The sequence below is a fragment of the Sylvia atricapilla genome, chromosome 7 (assembly GCF_009819655.1).
Source record: "Sylvia atricapilla isolate bSylAtr1 chromosome 7, bSylAtr1.pri, whole genome shotgun sequence".
Taxonomy (NCBI): domain Eukaryota; kingdom Metazoa; phylum Chordata; class Aves; order Passeriformes; family Sylviidae; genus Sylvia; species Sylvia atricapilla.
Window position 1 is genome coordinate 24,168,679 of NC_089146.1, and position 19,647 is coordinate 24,188,325.

General features: G+C 45.7%; 1 protein-coding gene across 1 annotated transcript in view; it reads left to right on the top strand.

The window, feature by feature from the left end:
* MARCHF4 (membrane associated ring-CH-type finger 4) overlaps nt 1–16,661 on the top strand; it is a 92,478-nt gene extending 75,817 nt beyond the window's left edge. The window contains exon 4 of the mRNA XM_066323009.1: nt 15,789–16,661. Within this exon, the coding sequence (XP_066179106.1) occupies nt 15,789–16,150 (362 nt within the window). The 3' untranslated portion in view covers nt 16,151–16,661. The remainder of the gene's footprint in view (nt 1–15,788) is intronic.
* The last annotated feature ends 2,986 nt before the right edge of the window (nt 16,662–19,647 follow it).

Here is a 19,647-nt window from a genome sequence, read left to right on the forward strand (position 1 = left end):
AAAGAGAGTAGGGTTAGATATTAGCAAGAAATACTTTACTGTGAGGGTGGTGAGGCACTTGAGCAGAGAAGTTGTGGGTGCCCAATCCCTGAAGTGTGCAAGGCCACACTGGATGGGGCTCTGAGAAACCTGGAGTAGTGGGATGTGCCCCTGCCAAAGGCAGACAGGTAGGAACAAGATGATCTTTAAGGTCCCTTCCAACCCAACCCATTCTATAAACACCCCAACTGAGGTGAATTCCTCATTCATTATAACTTTGTGCAACTGTGATGGATGCAGCAATGTCTCCCTAGAAGGCTTGAAGTGAGTTCCTCACTGTGGAACAGCTTTTCTCCCCTTCTTCCAAACCTTGCTGCCTCATATGGGGTGTTTTGATCACAAATGGTCAAAGGCAGCTCTGGAGATTGAAAGTTCTGCTCCTGACTGCCAGCATGGGCCAGAGCCTCTCGTTATTCATCCCTGGGTTTTAGTTCCACTTCTGCAAGTTCAGGATAAAACCTCTCATGGATAATTACAGTGGCAATGGATCTTGAAATACTGAAGTGTTGTCTGTGCAATTCAGTCTCGTCCTCCTTTGTGATAGAGCCCTTTTCCTCTTTTGTTACCTAGCCTGTGGGTGGGTAGGAAAGATTTAAGAAAGAAATTTAAGAAATTCTCAGTCATGGGGAAAGGGCAGGACATCAGGTGCACTGAGTTCTACCAATCTTGTTTTTTCCAGCTAATGTAAGTTGCTGTCTGTACATTTTTTTGTAACAGGCTGGGCAGCCTTAGCTAGCAGAATGTGATACCATAGGTCTTACAGTAATTGTATGAATTTCAGTTCTTTCTTCCTCCAGTTTGACCCCCAAGTTTTTCTTTCACTAACAGAGGAGCAGAGGTTGGAAAGACAAGGTACTTACTGAAGAGCAGATATGCTGAAACAGAACTCCTTTGTAGTTCCTGCCAGTTTCCACTTCAGTTGTACTTGGATGTCGCTCATCCATTGGGTAGCCAGTGACTCTCGTCCAGGAGGCCAGTTTATGTACCCTGTCACTGGAGGTGCTCAGCAGGACACTTCCTCTGGCACTGTGGAGTCTCAAAGCTGGAGAAGTCCAGCTTCACCAACTCTGCAGAGGTGTGACTAAAATCAGACAGGCAGCCAGCAATTGCCCAGCTGTTTTGTTTGATCTCCTCTCTACCACGAGAGTAAGGGATTTATGTAGCAATTGGCCAAGGTAGGGATATCTGTGGCAATTTGCATGGGCAATCCCGTGGCAGCATTGATCTTTCCAGTGTGGAGTCAAAGGTGAGGACATGAGTGCTTCCTTGTACATAAGCTCCCTCAGCACAGATCATTTGGCTGTTGTTATCCCCATTTGTTCTGAAATGGCCAGATCATCTCTAAGCTGAACTTTAAAAATACATCTGTTTACTCAGAGACTGTTGATCCATGGAACAAAGTTCAGGGGTCTGGATTTGACCCCCAGTCACTAACCTTCAGTAATATACTAGTTTTCTTCGGACTTTCTAGATCCTAACAGGCCCCACAAAAACAGTTGGAAGGGACAGGAACCATCATCTGCCTCCACACCCATGATGAAAACACAAACCACAACCAAAGTAAAACCAGTCTGCTCCTTATGACCAGCAGGACAGATGGTATGGTTCCAAGCACCAGAAGCTATGTCAATTTGGGCAAGATGTGCAAGATGGCCCTTCAACACTCTTCTCCCCTTGCTCTCAGACATCTAACAGGAGGGCAAGAAGCACTGGAAAAGATTGCTTGGGATTTATGGGAACCTCTAGTACTAGATTTTTTTTAAGAACCTGTTAGAAAACATATGTCAAGAACAGGTTGCAGAGAGATGATCCCAGTTTGTGAAGGAGGAACAAATTAAATGCTTCTTGATATCCAGCCAGCCTCGATGTCTTTGATTCTGATCTCTCTTTCATCTGTTCTATCTCTGGTCATGTCTGTAGGACAGGTATGAGAGTTGGATTAAAATAGGAACTGGTGATGGTGCCAGCATAGGTATTGCTCTGCTATGAAGTCACCTACAACACAGATGTCTGAGATCAGGAACCAGGAAAGGAATGAGCAGTGAGATGGGGACTGTTCATTTGACTAACTGCTCTCTCCATGGTCCATGAGAGGTAAATCCAGGAAGCTGGCATAGCGAGAGATTAGCAGAAATGCAGTTATCAAAATGCACAGATAAATGGAATGAGCCTTCACAGGCCTCAGTTACTGAGTAGAGAGGGTAGCAGCTTAGAGCTGGGCTGTGTGTCTTGAGAGATACCTGCCTGTTAATTAAATGACAGTCCTTGGTGGGGGAAGGAGGGGTTTGCCTCTCTCTCTGTCAAGGTGCAATTAGGGGAAGCCGGCATTTGTAGAATAAGGTGTCATTTGGGGTCAGGAGGACAGGAAAGCATCTCCTGTTAAACAAGGAGGAACTCTGCCAGCTAATGAGAGCATGTCACAGAGTAGGCTGAGGCATCCCCAGATGGGCTCTGAGGGAGAAGCGTGTCCCAGGAGGGCCATTAGCAGGCTGTGTGCACAGGGCTGTGGCGATACACTTTGTGTGGGCTGGTCTGCTTGGGATCACACAGGGGGATCAGCCCCTGAGGTTGGTGTGCTGAGGGGTTATCCCCAGCAATGCAGAAGTAATCTGCTCTGCCTTGCCCTGGATCACTGACTGATGGACGCTTCTGCTTTGTCTGTGCCCAGGCCCTGCTCCCTGGCTCACCCTGCCTTGGTGCTGACAGCAGTGTACTTCTGCAAGCACTAAATCCTTGTGCTCTTTGAAGCTTTTCCTGCTGTTACCCTGGCTGGTCCCTGATGGTATTTGCCTTCAAAACTGCACTGCAGTTCAGCAGCACAGGATAGGCAGAGGACCATTCATCCAGCTGACGATTCTTGTTGGCACACCATGGCAATCCATTACAGATCAGGAAATGTCTACCTGCTGTTTTTAATCCTAGCTGCCAGAAAGAATAATCAAAAGCATCCAGTACGTCTGACAGCATCTCAGCACAACCATAGGTAATAACATAAGAAATCAATAGCCAATTAAAACTGATCCACAGCATTTGATCTTTCATAGTGCAGTGGGAACAGTAATTAATGGAGCTTCCTTGAAACAATGACAATTCAAGCTTTCTGCCAAGACTAATGGGGTTTTGTTTTAAATGAGCTTTGCTTTCTAGAGGAATTGCCGGGCTGAGGTAGCCTTGGGGTGTTATCTAGCCAGGTCCCTTGGGCCCTCAGCATTCAAAGGATTTAGGAGTCAAAGTCACAATGAAATAAAAAGAAACTGAGAAATGAGGTGTCTTCAGGATCTTGGTCTTCATCTGTATCAATCCCATTCTCAAAAGGCAAGCAGATGTTTTCATTCAGGTCTACACAGTCCCCCAAGGTACAAAGCTGGAAGAATCACTACTTCCTCAGTTTTGAGAAAGCACCAAACCTGCATGTTGGCTTGATGACACCCTAAAGGCAGAGCACAAGGCAGAGAAGTTCAGCAAATGTCTTTGGAGGAGAGACCTGACAGCAGCCCACACAGCAAATGTGTGTAGCTTTGGCATACCTGGAAGAGATCTCCAAGAATATACCAAAGTCTTTTGTGCCTTTCAGCTTGATGCACTGCTTGCCATGCTCTTCATGTATTTCTTACCCAATTTGCGTGTAAACTGGAGTTATCAGGAGCTAATTGGAGTGGCAGATCCATATCCTACTTTCAGAGCAGGCAGTTGGGATAAAGCTAGGCAGCAAAGTTACCTTTTCTTCACCATGAACCCCAGTTCGGATACATTCAGCCACAGTGTGCATGCTTTAAAAACCACTGAGCAAATCATTGATCTACCAGCTGTACAAAGGCTGTGTAGACAGGAACAGTCCCCACAGGGCATGTTATGGGGCTCTCAATCCAGCTGGGCAGGGCCTTTCTGGGGAGCCATCACTGTGGGCCCTGTAGCTGGGCCAGCATCAGGAGAAGCAACGCTGCAAAGCTGATCTGCCCACCAACTCCTTGGCTGCTATCCAGGAACAGTGGCTGCTAGGCAAAATCAAGACAAGCCACTCCTCTGCCCCTGAAAGAAGGGACCTATTTTTATCCACTGTTGCATTGATTGTTCCATAAGAGAGCAGAGGGCAGCCGGCACGTGTGCATTGTGTGCTGCCAGCAGTGGGCAGGGCTGCAGGGGCTCCGTGTGCCCACAGGACTCCAGCAGAGCTCCAGCCACTCTCCACAGAGCCAGCACGTCGCTGCTGAGCAAAGAGACACAGCTTTGGACCTGGCTCTGAACCCTCTCCCTCTTTGCAGGGAACAAACTTGGCTTCCAGCACAATCTGAGCAGCACCTGGGCTTTCCCACGTGTGCATTCAGCTCCATGCTCCTTCCCCACATCCATCTCCAGCAGGGTCCCACTGTTGCAACAGGGCTCCAGAGTTGTATCTTATCGTGAATAACCATATGGTGCTCTCTGCTCCGGTGGATCAATGTGTTTAGCATTTAATGAGGGCAACATAATTAACATTTTTGAAGGAAGAAAGGAATTCTTTTGCCTTGTGAACTGCATCTTGTGCTTTCAAGTGTGATACATTACAATGAGAATGGTGCTTTCCTGTCACTAAACTCCTTGACAAAATCAAGTGCCTGGTGTTCCTGGGTTAAGTTTCCATCCGTGGGCAGAGGCAGGAGCACTCACCTGCCTGTCACAACCTCTTCACTATGGCGGGAAATTCCCTTGTAGGCAGCTGGGAGGATCTCCCATGCCAGCTGCACAAACTGTGCTATCTAGTAAGGGATGAAAAAAGTCCTCAGTTCTGTGCCAGGCTGTGTTTTTCCAACTGCCTTCTGTCCTGTCGCTCCTCCTACTACAGCCTGCATCCCCCAGACACATTACTTCTGGAGGTGGAAGCTGTGGTCCATGGCAAGCTGTTGTGGCTGTAGCAAGAGAATTCAACACTATGGTCAAAGATGAGACCGTGTCACCCCCCCATGCACAGTGGATGAGGCTGCTTCTGGTGTGTCCCCAGCTCAGTGGGGAGCCAGAAGCAGAGGTAAGCAGAGATTCATATGAAGCCACATTAATCAAGCTCTGGGATCACCTCTTGGAGATTGATTGATGATAGCTACCTACCAGCAGAGTCATCTTTCAACCCAGATACAACAGGCTGTAATGAAGACTATTGCAAACAGGCATATGGGCTAATTTGCTAAATTTAATTCTTCCTGAAAGTTACTCCCTGAAGCAGTGCTTTTCTTCTGCACCAGGGCCCACAAATGACAGCCACAGCCTGAGCCCCTCTGCCCCATGGCAGGATTGGATCCACAGTATCCATCCTATACCAGGTGGGGCAACTCACTCTGCTTTCTGTGTTCTCCAAAGCTCTTCTCCAGCTCTTCTTTGCTGCAGGTTTAGCCACACTCAGCTGCTTTCACTGCTATCATACTCATGAGCTCAGCATTGGCACATCCCAAAGGTGCAGGTAAATCCTTACCTGCCCCTCAGCCTCTGTCAGCATTCACTCATCTGGATATTGCAGCCATTAAGTTCTTCAGCTCTGATGGAAGACCCTTATATATGCAGAGAAGCAAGGAACATGTTTTGCCTTCCTAGACATCTTAGCTAGTAACTGATCAGAAACGACAGACCCATGTCCTCTTGGCTTCTACCACCTTCATTAATTTTGAATAGTGCTTCTGTGGGAGAGGTGAAGACCTTTGCAGGGGAGAAGGTGGGGCGAGACCTGTGGGGACATCATCAGGGAGCAGAGAGAGGCTGCAGCACCCAAGGTGAAAGGCTCTTGGAAATCTCACAGAAATCCTGGGTTTGCAATGAAAGATTGTTTCTTCTCATGGCTGTGGAGAACAAAGCAGCACAGGATATGGTTGCACAGGATATGTTGTGTGTCCCAGGAACACATTTATCCCAACAAAAGGCTGGCCGAATTGCATCATGAACACCTTCTGCCTTACATCCTTGGGATGCCTCCCTGCATGTTGAAGGGGAAAGATGCCCACACCTCATTCCAGTGAGGCAGTAGAAGCAATCACAATGCACATGCCAGCAGGTGACATCAGAGGCATCTCAGCTCATGTGCCCTAAGTTACACTGGGGGATGGCAAGGGTGATCTGTACTCATCTTTGTGTCTCTCCTAATTGGTTTGTATTTCTCTTAGTGAAAGAGCAATTGGAAGGTAACTGGAATAGTCTGGAGGAATTTGGCTCAGACAGGACCTGCATCCCTTAGAATATGAAAAAATTGTGAAGCTATTCTCATTTTTCCTTACAGAATTTCATTTGCTAATAAAAGCAGAGAGGGAGGCATTAGTTCTACTTTCAATAAGCAAATGTCATGTTTTGATCATTCTTGAACAAAGCATTTTGCTTTAACATTTAGAGATGACTGCTCATGCTGAGTATTTCAAATTCAGTGTCAGAATTTGGAATACAACATTTAAAAAAAATCAATTCCAAATGAAACATTTTAACCTGTCTGCAAATACACGTGTGTTCTTCCATTCTGGGGAACAATATGATTTTTTCAGGTCTCACTCCAAGCAAGTGTGAAGGCAGATTGCCAAGCCCTGCACAGCACAGTGGTGTTGTCCAGCTTTCCTTTTAAAGGAGTGTCCCTGGAATGTCTGAGGATCAGCACGACTGCACAGGCAGTGCTTTGGTCAGAGTAACATTAGCTATAGCATAGGAAGGTTCAGGATCCAGACATGGAGGAATGGTTTCCATTGTGCAAACAGAATGAAGTGGAAGCCACATGCTTGTTCTCTCCTCACCATGAATATTGAGCTCCAGGGACTTCTGTAGGGAATATCTGGGAATCTGAAGGTAGGAAAGACCCATAAAATCACCTAGAGACCAGTGCTCTGTTCAACCTAGCTTGAAATTATTATTTACTCCCTTCTTTTACTCCTTGCAGTATCTGTCATGCACAGAATGAGTGTCTTTCACCTCTTGAACAATGCCTTTTCCAGATGTGAGGTGTTGCTGTTACATCCTTTTTAAATTCCGAGGGAAAAAATGTTTCCAAGAGGATCTACACGGTCCTAGCTACAAAGCAAGGAGGGGAAACTTTGAGAGCAAGAGGGTATTATGATTACTGCCTCCAAGCCCTATTTTGGCATGGTTATGGGTAGACACATAAGTGGGGAATGGTGCTGGAGAGGCATGATTCAGAAGTAAGGGGTTGTTCTGTTGGTGGAGCTCCCATCTCTGTTTATTTATTTGCTTTTTCCAAGAAGAGTCTCATTTATTGCTGACTGCATAACTACAGACTGCCCTTTAATCCTCTGCTTTATCATGCCCTGTGAATTAAATACCACAGGAGTAATGAGAGCCCTTTAGGGCACAACATCCACTTTGCTGTAGCTGTCCACAGCCAGCTGAGTTTATAGGAGTACTTTGGTTTGTATCAGTACTTTGCCTGAGCAAGGATTTCTTTGGGTATCATTTTACCTATTTTCACTGTTATTTCTTGTTTTGGTTTAGGGTGTTTTTTATCACTGTTCTGAGGCAAGGGATAAAAAAGTATTGGTCTGGGCAGTGCAGGAGGAGGAAGTTGTGGTGGTTGGTAGGTTGTATGTTTACAGCTGGAAGTACTGTGGCATCTCCAGGGCCATGGTGTTGCTGTGTGCAGCTCCAGCAGTCAGCCCAGCTCCTCTGTCACATCTCTGCAGGACAGCTGGTGTTATTTTCCCATTGCAAACAAACCATGTGGGAGTGCTGAACAAAATGAAATTTCCTTTCCAGTGGACACCTCTTCTCAGCTCCTTAGTTTTGCCAGCGTTTCCTCATTTTAGGTCTTACCAGCTTGGCCCTACAGAGTCCAGCCTATGTGTTGTGGAGAGCATGGCTGAACAGGGCTGCCCTGGGATGGAGACAGCACCTCACAGAGAAGATGCATTACTTTGCAGCCATAAAAGCTCCCCAAATGCTTCTACAACACCCTGCCCCCAGCTCCACAAGCTCCATGACAGGCAGTCCTACCTGTCAACTCAATTCATCCTGCTGGATAAAGCCTTCCTCCTCCCACAGTTACAAATCCATGTCTGTGGGGTGGACAGCTCCCACTTCCAAGAGGAAGCTGTGGCACCCTGTGCACACAGGAATCACTGCCGCATACTTGTGTCACATGAACTCGTGACATGCTGCAGTGTCACAATCTGGAAATTGTTTCTTGCCATGTCGCTCAGCCGCATCCTGCAAAATCACAGTGCTTCCTGGGGGAGGGATGCTGCCAGCTGCCACACCAGGCACTCCTAGCAGTAATAAAAGAGCTGCCTCCTCTCCCCAGCCCCCCATACTGCCCCAGGATCACTCAGCTGGTGGAGCAGCTGTGGGGGCTCTCTGAGGTGCCAGCACACTGGATCCATGTCCCACCTGGCAGCGCTCATGCTGCCTCTGGGGCTGGGTGTTAATGGCTGCAGAGAGCTTGGCATGCAGCAGAGTGACCTGCCCAAATGGGATCTGCTGCTCCCGTGGCTCTGCCAGATGGACTAGGAGAAGCAGGGAAGGAGAAGGGCTGTCACTGCACTTGGGGGATGGGGTGAAGGCCCTGGCCCACCAAGGGCTAAGGAACTGCTGAGGCACAGCAGCCTTTGAACGAGGAGAAATGAGCTGTAATAAACACAAGGTCTTCTGGTTAGTAGCAGTTGAAGGTTATGGGCCAGCTTGTTTTTGCTGTAGTGACCCAAAACGGAAGAGTCCAAAACTCCATAAAATATTTCCTCAAGAATGGGAACAGCTTCTCTGTGTACACTGGTGGGAGCTCTTCCATGGCCATGGAAGTATCAGTCTCTGAGGGGCTCAATTGAGTTTTGCTGGAGTCATGGCCCTGTGGCCTAGGAGATCCAAGCATGGCATCCACTGCTGGGAAAGCTGTGTGACAGTGAAACCTCACTACAGTCAATGCACTGTTTTGTCTTCCCCAGATCCATGGGTTCTGTGATGGCCATGTCATCCAGTGATAACAGCACTCAGCAGGACTCCAGCCATGCACACATCCCTGTTCCACTGAGCCAAAACACAGTTCAGATTCATACATAGTCAGTTCTTTAGACATTAAAAAAAAAAGGTGCATTGAGAATGATTGATAAGAAAATGCCTGATTATAATCAGCTAATTATTTTTCCATATGTTAAGCATTCGCTGAAGCTCTAATCATTATGAATACATTTTCAGTTTATCTCATTCAATGCTGGCAGTTGCTAAGTTTCTCACCCTCTAGTACAGTTCCAACATTATTCAGAGCAGACCTTTGCTAGAAGTCATGTGGACTAGAGAAGTCCTGATCCCTGGTCCTGTGTCTTGCAGCTTCCAGAAATGTCTAAAAGACAGCACCATATGTTCCAGGCTAACCATTATGAACTACTCCTGTATGCATGGTAGACTGTTCAGCTCTTGAAACATTCTGTGACAAAAGATCTATTTTGGAGAGTGAGGTAACAGTAATGAAGGAATCTATACTACCTATTCGATTTCCCCAGAAAGCAAAGACTCTGTGAAAATTTGAATATATCAGTAGTTTGTATGGGAAGCAACTGTTTAATGAAAGCAGTCCAGAACTGAAAAAAAGTAAGATGTGAGGATAATGGACTCCAGAAAAGCAGCAGCAGCCGCCCCAGGGGAGCAGAGCAGCGAGTGTCTCTTGGGAAGAGAATCTGAAGGATAAAAGAGCTGTGAACAGCTCACAGCTGCCAAAAGGGATGATACTAAAGGCACAGCAGCAAACTGTGCCTGTGCAGGGGGAAGCTCAGAAGCGTGGGAAGAGAGCACAGAGGCTGCATCAGGAACTCTTTGAGGACCCAAAATCAGAAGCTGCAATCACACAAAAGGCAGAAAGAATAACCTTCAACTAATGAAAAGTCTCTAGAAATCACACAGGCTTGGGGAGCTGTTGGAGTCGAGCCCCAAGATGACCATCCCAAGATTCAAAAGGCAAAAAGAACTGGATCCATAAGCATACATGAAGAACAAGGCAAGTCTAAGACCTCAAAAACTATTTGATAACAAAGGGCCAAATAGTTAAATGTTGCCTTTGTTTCAGTCCTCAAAACTTAACTAAAATAATTTTAATGAGGAGAAAGGAGCCCAGGGCAGAATCAGAAAAGAACAGCCTCAAACATATTCAAATGAGTTAGCTCTGTCCTTGCCAGCATGTCCTAATGAACTTCAGAGGAAGCTGCAGGAACAGTGGCTGACCCATGAGCATTTCATCATCAGGAAGTTGAGGAGGATGCAGGAGGTGCCAGGCAGCTGGGGAAATGCAAGCAGAGTACCTAGCTTTAAATATAATCTCTACTGGATAATGAAGGTAGGCACTGAGGATCAAGGAAATGAAGGGCAAATCAGCTTAACTGATTCACAGAAAGATACTGAATATTTTTTAGCTAACCAATTGGTGAGCACAGGAGTATAACCAGATGTAATTTGGAAGGGTAATTGTACTAGTGGCTAAGGAGGAAGCCATTAGTTTAATATGCTCCGACTTGGGCAATGCTCCTGGTGCTTTGCCTTTGGATTCTCCTACCAGAGAAGCATGCTCTAGATTAAATAACTATCATGCAGGTGTACAGCCAATGGAGAAACTGCTTCCTCAGTAGTTCTCAGTGATGTGCTGTAAACTGGAAACACATTTCAAGTAGAGAGTCTTTTGGACTCTGCTCTCTTCAATATTTTTATTAATGACTTAGATAATTAAATAGTGCTGTTATAAAATTCACAGATGACATCAAACTTGGAAAGGCTGCAAGCACTTTGGAGGATCAGATCAGCACTCGAAATTTGAAATTATCTTGGAAAATTGGAGGAATCTACAAGATGTAATTGAATAAAGAGAAGTGCAAAGCATTACCCTTAGGAATGAGAAATCAGAATCCCAAACGCAAGCTGGACCAGTCACACTGCTGAAGACAGTGACATGCCAGTTTATTTCACCAGGGAATAGAAAGGCAGGTAGGGTGTTACAGTACTGATTCTGCCCCTCTCTGCTCTGGGGACTGCACCCTGCTGGAGAGTTCACTTGCAGAAAAAGGGGGATGAAATGAAGAGGTCCTGCAGACGATGAACAGAATTGAGGAGAAGGACATTAACCCATTCCCAGCCTGGTCAACTCCAAGGTTCACAGCTCTCCTCCAAATCAGCCCAAGTGCAGAGTCACATTGATGCCATGACATTGTTTACAAAACTCCTGTCGTGGTCCTCGGTTCACCCTCTTCCCCGTTTTCTGAAGAGCGCAGCTCTGCAGCCTTGAGTATCAGCCACAGGAGCATCTAAGTATGCCAGGCTGTTCAGAGAACTTGCAGTATTCAGCTGGAACTGACCTGGGCACAATGGTGAGGGATGCCAGATACTTCATACCCCTTTCCAAGCCTGTATTTCCTGCAACAGATCCTTCTGGCTCTCTTTCCCTGGTTTATCATCAGCCTCTTTCCTGTTCTTAGGTCAAGATAAAAGGCAACTAAGGACAGAGCAAATAGGACAAGATTAAGGCAAAAAGATAAGTGAGGGCTCAGCTGGTGGAGCTTTGGAAACAAAAGTGCAGAAATTTGAGATTGTCACAAAAGATTAAAGAATTCGCAGAAAGGCAGGGAAGGGTTTGTATATGCAATGATGTCAGTAGAGAGAAAACCTGGCAAATAAAGTGTTATCTCCCAGAAATCTTGGTTTACCTTGGCCTGAGTCATGACTGCTGTGGAGGCAAACATTAAGCTTTGATCACAGCTGCCATAATCTTCCCCTGACACCCAATAATGAAAGCAACAGAAACAGGCTGAACCATGGCAGCTGTCTAGCTGAGATGAAATTGCATTTGAAAAGGAAAACAAAAAGGCAAAGTCCTGCTGAAGGTAGAAACAAGAGGTGACAGGACAGGGCCTTTTTGAGAAAATGACTGGCTGGAATGGACTGTGATTTTTCCTCCTATAGATAATATGAGTGTCAGTGCAGGGGCGATGTGCCACCCACTGTCAGCAGAAGCCCTGTTTTGGTGATTTTCTTTACTGGCAAACAGGTGAAACAGTTCCTGCTCCCTGCTTCTTTCAAGAAGCTTCTTGAAATGTACCTGCTTCTTTCTAGAAAATGCATGGCAAGTGTTGGAATAAGAGGAAGGTTAATTAGAGGCTGAAAGTTCTGGGAAAAATATTACTTGGTGGCAGAGGCTGACCATGTTTCAAGTGTTCACTGCATGTCATTCCTGGGAAATTGCTGCTCCAAAGTTACTTTAAATTGGAGGTTCACAACCCTCTGGGTTAATCTCACAGGATGGTAGTACAGCAACTGATCTCCACTTCCCATCTAGAGACACAAACACAATTCCCTTGTTACATCTGCCAGTCTTCTTCCAGCAGCCCTTCTGGCTCTTGGGCTGAGGACCTTTCTCTTGATCAGTTTTCTTACAAGCCCACTGACCCAATGCACCTCTGTCTCATCTAATCCCAAGAGAGTCCAGCTTTCAACAGTTTTTAGAACAAGGAATTCCATCCAATGCTGGTCCAGCCAGGTCTCTACATGAGAAAACGGGAATGAGAGGAGCACATCATGAGTGCCCACATTCCATGGGACTTCCGCTTCACCAGCACTACAAACTAGGGATTTCATGATGTAGGCAACAATCTGGACTAACAAGTTTTGTGTACAACTCACAGAAATTTTCCTTCTAAAGAGGCTGGTTTTCACAGAGGATCCACTGAGAACAGATTTTGTGAAGCAGAAGAGAGCAAGATAAAATGAGGAATAGAAAAGGACCAGAAACCACCTGAAACTCTGATATAGACATTTCTGTGTTGAGAACTGCACAAAGAGAGACATTTACACCGACCTGCAGTCTCACACACACAGAGAATTTGGCTTATGGAATAATTGCTTCTAAATGGACACCTCAAGTTGAATACAGTCCTTCCTAAAGGACTTCCCACTGAATTCTGGTCTTTAAATCGAATGTTTCACTCTGTCAGTATTATTGAGGGAGAGAAGTTTTTGTTAAGGGATGCACAGAGCTCAGTGTAGGAATTCCAATCCTAATTTATCTGAGGCAGACGAAGTTTGTTTCAATGAGAGCATTAAGCATCTTGCAGCTTGATATTAACTGGCAGACTCTAGCTTACTCTTGGCACTTCCTCTTGTAAATGAATCACTGTTACTTCCGCTTTCATGCCCACCCCTCCACTTGGTTCCTTCTTAATTTTACAGCTTCCTGAGCTTGACACTGGGAAATCGATAAGTAATTTAGAGCCCAGTAAATACAGATGAAAACAAGTTATTTTGTACTTTTATAAATATTTGGAAACCAAAACTATCTAAGAAAACAGCTGCTCAGTTGACTCAGCAACCCATCCATCAGTATCACACAGTTAATTGCATAAGATCATAAACATTTATAATTAGAAGGCAAACAAACAAGAATTTTATAAACAGCCCTCTTGAATCAGGCTGCGCATTAAATATTTGTGATAAGGTAATTAAGAATAGATTTACAATCCTGGCTCGGTGTTTAATACTTTGTAGAATGGATTTGATTCTATGGAGAATGTTCTACAGCCAAAGAGAAAACATTTGATTTTGGCTCTTTTATCCCAGGCTTAAAGTGGTCTCTGAGAAACACTGAGAAACATTGATCAGAGTGGAATTTCATTCATTAGAGATCAGACAGCTCATTTAAATGTATGTCTAATGTCCCTTGTCATGGGCTGATCCACTTCAGGCATGCTTCAAAGCTCTGTCTCCTTGGTTAAATCTGCAGGCTTTCTCTAAGTCCTGCTTTTTATGGTTGATGCTTTGATCAAACCACGTCAGAATTCTCAACCATGTTTCAAAGCAGGGAGGAAACCCCACATATTTCTGTTATGACATCATGGGGTTTAGTTATAAGAAGCCAGCAGCACTGCAGCGTTATGGCTGTGCAATCTCAGTGGCATGTGGGAACCAGAGGGTAGAGCTCTCTCATACTGTAGTGCCCTACACAATTCCCAGTCCCAAAATAACCAGATCTGCATACAAGCTATCCAATGGAGTGATTTGTACAGTGAGGAGGCTCAGCATCCCATTTCAATGAATGTCAGTCCCCCTGAAACTAATGTGATCAAGTCAGCAGGGCTCCTAGTTATGCTTAGAACCAGGGAGGCTAGAAACTCAGTCTGTACTGAAGCAGTGATTTAAATTCTCTAACATCAGATCTAAGAAACCAAGTGGATGTATCCCATCAGTGAGTAATGGGGAGATCAGCCCTAAGGGTAAGATGACTTTCAGATATTTTGGGGTCTGATGTGGATCACAAACTAGAACTATCTGGAAAAGGTAGTTAGTGGGTATAGCTGTAACATTTGATTAATCATGAATAGCTGCAAACCACTTTATTCTGTGATACCCATCATCTGTCTACACATTGTTGGTCAAGTCAGCCCCTTTGTTTAGGCATGAGTTTGATTCTTGTGAGTCTTGTTCTTGTATTTTTATGCTTGCAACAGGAAGGCAAGAGAGCTACTCTTCTTAGAAAGGTTTTTGATAATCTTGATCCTGGCCCAGAACGGTGAAGCCTTCGTCATCAAGGACAATGAAGCCATCGATGTGCTAACTCACCCGGTCCTGCCTGCTGGTCTGGCTTCAGTTACCTGGGACACAAAGGCACTTTCCTACGAGACAGATGGCTTCAAAGCAGGGACACTCAGACTCCCCTCATTCCATATAAATCCCATTCTCTAGCAAAGCTTGTGAGATATAGTACAGTGTGCCAGCTAAGCCAGTCTGCAGGAGATGTTGCCGCTTCCTCCAGTTTCAGTGGAGAAGAAGACCTGTGTTGCAGCGACTGCTAGACCTAATGCTTCCGCAGGGTCTAATCAGTGTCTGGCAACTTCCATAATAATAGCAGAGCTTAATACTCAATACTGTCATCATTCAAGTAACTAAAATTATTTAATTCCTTAGTCCTCATGCAAGGGTGGGGAGGATGGTGCAGACAGCTGGGAGATGGGATAACTGCTGGGTTATTGAGGGTCCTGAGCTGCTCCTTCTCTTATGAACACAGAGACCATTAGCAGTGTGGGGTCCTACAGACCAGAGCCATCCCCAGACATCAGCCCTGTGTGTGTGGGTGGGCAGCAGGACACAGGCACTGTCTGCATGCTCTGCACACACTGGGAGCTCCTCTGCCCTTTTTGTCAAGCGTGCTGAGCTCCCCCTTGAAAGGAGGCGGTGACGTTCAACGAGGTACAGCTCTGCAGATGAGCAAAACTTTGCCTTGGATAACAAACTACTTATGGGTATAGACAGACCTCTTTTTTGACTCAGTTGCTGCCTCTGGCCTCCACAGGTGTGTCTGCTCTGCTGCTGTGTGTGTGGGGAGAGACACGGGCTGTGCACACACACGGCGGTGGTGCAGCAGCCGTCATTGACACGTCAGCTGCAGTTACACCCCCTCCAAACACACGCCTGAGCTTGGTGAATCATGCCTATGCAGCATGCAAAATTAGCCCAGTGAGAGATAAACCTTGGGCATTTGTTGGTAAACAGATACTCTTTTGCTGTAAGAGCATAACTCTTACACTTACTCCATTTACTATCCGTTTATTGATGGCTGAGATAAAACTGTAATCCCTTTAATTCAGGGGGGAAAAGGGATCCAGCAGAGGAGGATCACCAGTCGGTAATTAAAATGCAGGATTTATCATTGAGAAAGGACTGGCTGGAGAGCTGAGCTTAACCAGCTAACTGGGGGAAGGTGCTGGGGAAGGTTTATGGTTCTTTCTAAAGTTTTGTTTGTGTTTTATGTTTATTTCTTTCCACCTTCCCTCCAGGTCTAATAATACACGAAGGGCCCTCGGTTTACCGGATTTTTAAACGGTGGCAGGCGGTCAATCAGCAGTGGAAAGTGCTGAACTATGACAAAACAAAGGACGTGGAGGAGCAAAAAACAGGGACCAGGACAAATCAGCGCCCCTCCTCCCAAAACACCCACTCGTCCTCCACTGGTGGTACAGCCACTAACTCCGCTCCAGCCGACAGCGGGGCACGGGCTGCCGGCCATGCCACAGGCACCCTCTCTGACCACCACTGTGCTTATACCATCCTGCATATACTCAGCCACCTGAGGCCTCACGAACAGAGGAGTCAGTCTAGTAGTAACAGAGAGCTCGTCATGAGGGTCACGACGGTCTGAGCCGAGGAATTCAGGAGGCCTTAACACGAAGCGGAGGAGACAAAGAACTCGTAAAGCAGAGGAGCATGGTGTGCCTTTTTCTTTCTCTTTCCTTTTCTTTTTTCTTTTTTTTTCCTTCTCTCCTTTTCTTCTTTCAGTAACTGCACAAGATATAAGAGGCGGCACCTGGCCAGCTAAGGAAAAAAGCAGGTGGAGGGAGAGCTGCACACTCATGCTAAAGAGGTTAATGTTTTCCAGCCTGTTTAAAAAAAAGGAAAAAAAAAAAAGAAAAAAAGAAAAAAAAGAATAACACAAATCACAAAAAAAACCAACAAAACAAGTGCAATACAGACTACAAACTGAGTAGGCAGAGTTCTGGGGAAGCAGAGGAACAGACAGTTTAGCATGTCTTACAAATCCTATTACCTGGAATAGGTAACGCTCTGTGCACAGCCCCCGTACACACACGCACGCGCACACAAACACACATGTAGTGTGAGATTTATAAAAACATGGAAGGGAATGAAATATTTGGAGTGTTTTTATTTTCCAGACTCCAGTTAACCAGGGCTATGAGTTGTTTTTGTTTCATGGGTCACTGGAGCCTTGTTTGATTTACAGTGGGGTACCTGAAGTGAAATAGCTGGGGATTTTTCAGTATTGATTTACAGAAGAGAGATTGAATCATCTCACTAAGAAAATCTTAACAAAATCCAGGCATACCCAAATTTCACCAAGAAGCCTGTTTTTTTCATAATGTTCCTGACAAGGGGTTTGTGAGGGTAGAACTGGGAGGGGGGAGGGCGCTCCATGACCTTTATTTGACGTATAGGCATTTTTGGCAAATTTTGTACAAACGTTCCGCAGGTGTTTCAAGCACAAGTACTGGTGTGATTCATGCCTTCATAACCCCAAATCCAGCATCCAGACCTTGCCACCCACACACATCATTTGCCATGCAGACATTCCAGGTTAATTTCCTTCCATTTTACTCTAATCACAAGAAGCTGACCCATCTCTGGTGGGTTTCTGCTCCCTTGCTGATTCAGACACTCATGCATTAGAGATGTACTTTTTTTTTTTTGGTGTCTGTATCTCTGCTGCTCAATTTGCAACAGTCTCACTCAGTCTTGTAGGCTGATCCTTTCACATCCAGTCTGTTAGTTTATTACAGTCTATTCCATTCAATCATCCAAAAGAGAGTTAGTCTGAAGAGGGAGCACAGTTGCTGACTGACTGTGTAGCACATCTAATAAGTCTCCTTCTCTGGGATATATCCTCGAAGGTATTGGTCGCTCTTCAGGAACATTCTCTTTCAATGCACAATGGCTGAATCATTTGTGGATATTAAAGGGACACTGTCAAGTACTTTTTAAATAGTTTTTAGGGTTTGGGCTTTTTTTACTCTCCATTGTTTGTAATATTCTCTTACAAGCTTGAAAATAAAATTTCTTTCCCTAATGATTTTGTCCTTTTCCATTTGGGCATGTATGGTTCTCTCCACTCACCGCATTCCTTTCACCATCCCTGTCCTTCTCCTCCCCACCTTTCTTCTGCAACAGGAGGAAATCCATATTTCTGATTTCCTCATTCTGTGGAGGGTATGTCTCAACTCTACAGGGCTGAGTTATTTTGCAGCTGCCACAGAGGAAGCATAAGAACAGGAATCCTAAAAATACAGAGATTAGCTAACTGAGGAGCAAAAGCTATCACAAAACAATGACCCTATAGAGATCAAGCCTGAACCCAGCTCCCTCCAAAATCAAGATAATGTCTTCAGCCAGACTGCATCCATTTAGCAGCAGTGCCAAGCAAGGTTGCACGATGGCTGAATGCAGCTGCCCTCCATCACCATACCAGCACCTCTCACACCTTCTGTGGAGACAGGGCAAATGTGGGCTACGAGCTCCTTTGGCAGCCAGGTTGTCAAAGGTCAGGTGTTTCTGGACTGAAGAAGGTGTCAGACTTCAGCCTCTGTGTTTGAACACAGCAGCCATTCTGCAACACTGAAGATGGAGATTAGCAGCTTATGGCAAGATCCTATTTTTCACCTCGATTACTTGACAGTGTCCCTTTAAATATCAGAATGCAACAGAACAGGTACTTACTTCTCTGGCAGAGAATGTGGGAGGTGGAACACCATCCAAGAAAGCCAGCTTACTGAGGACCAGTGTGAAACAGCATGGTTTCTGAGGCCAGTGTACCTTTGTCTGACCAGATTTACTATCTACCAAAGAGTGCTTTTGGCAGAGGAGAGAAAAGAAGGTGGTGGGCAGAGGGAGAGGGAAGGGGCAATTTCAATCATCTCTGAAAGTAGCTATCCCCCAGAAGGAAGGTGTTGAAATGAATGATCTCTGGAAGAACTGCTTCAGTAGAGAGAAACCTGGCCAAAGCAAGCAAATGCAGCAGCCTCTCAGCCCTATGCCTGTTCTGGAAGTTGTCCTCATTCCAAGAGATGAGCAATTGTAGTGGTTTTGGGAAGGGGGAAGCATACACAGGTGAAGGGACGGCTGTTACCCATGATGTTATTTCCCTCCCTGCCCTCCACTCATTTAATATGGAGAAGTCAAATTCCTTTAATTTGGGTAACAGATAAAATTTGATGAGGTCAGAAGCACAACTTGCTGTGAAAGAGTGGTGTACTCTGAGCACACAGGACTCTGCATACTCTCACTCCAGCTCTGCCACTGACTCTGTAGCCTTGGGCTGTTTGGCTCAGTGCCCCCTCCACCCAAAGGGGGAATAACAATACGTACCTACCTCACAGGGGTGTTGTGAGAATCCACGTTGGTAAAGCCTGTTGAAGTGCTAAGTCTACCCCCGGTAGTCACGAGGTGTGTGGTGGGGGTGAGCAGCGCTGCCCTTTTGCTGGTTACAGTCTGAACCACAGCGGGAGTCCCGCCGGCCTTCTCCTGCTGGGAGACCCTCCTTGACCTGAAGCGGGGGCTGTCGTCCGAGTGCCCTCTCCTCCATTGCATGACATTTTAAGCGGCTGTGAGGTGCCAGGGTAGTGACAGACATGAAGTCCTACTTGACCAGGGATTTGCTACAACGTTTTCTATATCTGTGGGGTTTGTTGGTTTGTTTTTTTCCATATATTGTGCTTAGAAATAAACTTTCCACTTAGGGCTGGCGGTTTGGGGTCTATTCTGTTGCATGGCAATGTATACAAGTCTTATTGTCTGTCTTACTGTGCAAATGATCCCGCAGCCCAGTTTCAGAGATGGGCATGGTCTGAGCCTTTTCACAGTGGCATAAGACTCAAAAGCCTGTCTAGACTGTTTAATATTTAAACAACACTATGAATTTGTCAATTGTATGTGTTCTGTGCAATACAAAGCATGTCATTAGCTGGCTTGATGGGCAGAGGGGCTAAAGGAAGGTCAAAACTTGTTCAAAGAGCTTCATACATGTGCCAGCATGGAGCCGAAGGGCTGCCACCAGCAAAGCAAACTCGGGGGAAGCCATTGGAAACTGTTTTCAGAACGGTTTCCTCCAGAACAAGGTACTTCTGAGTT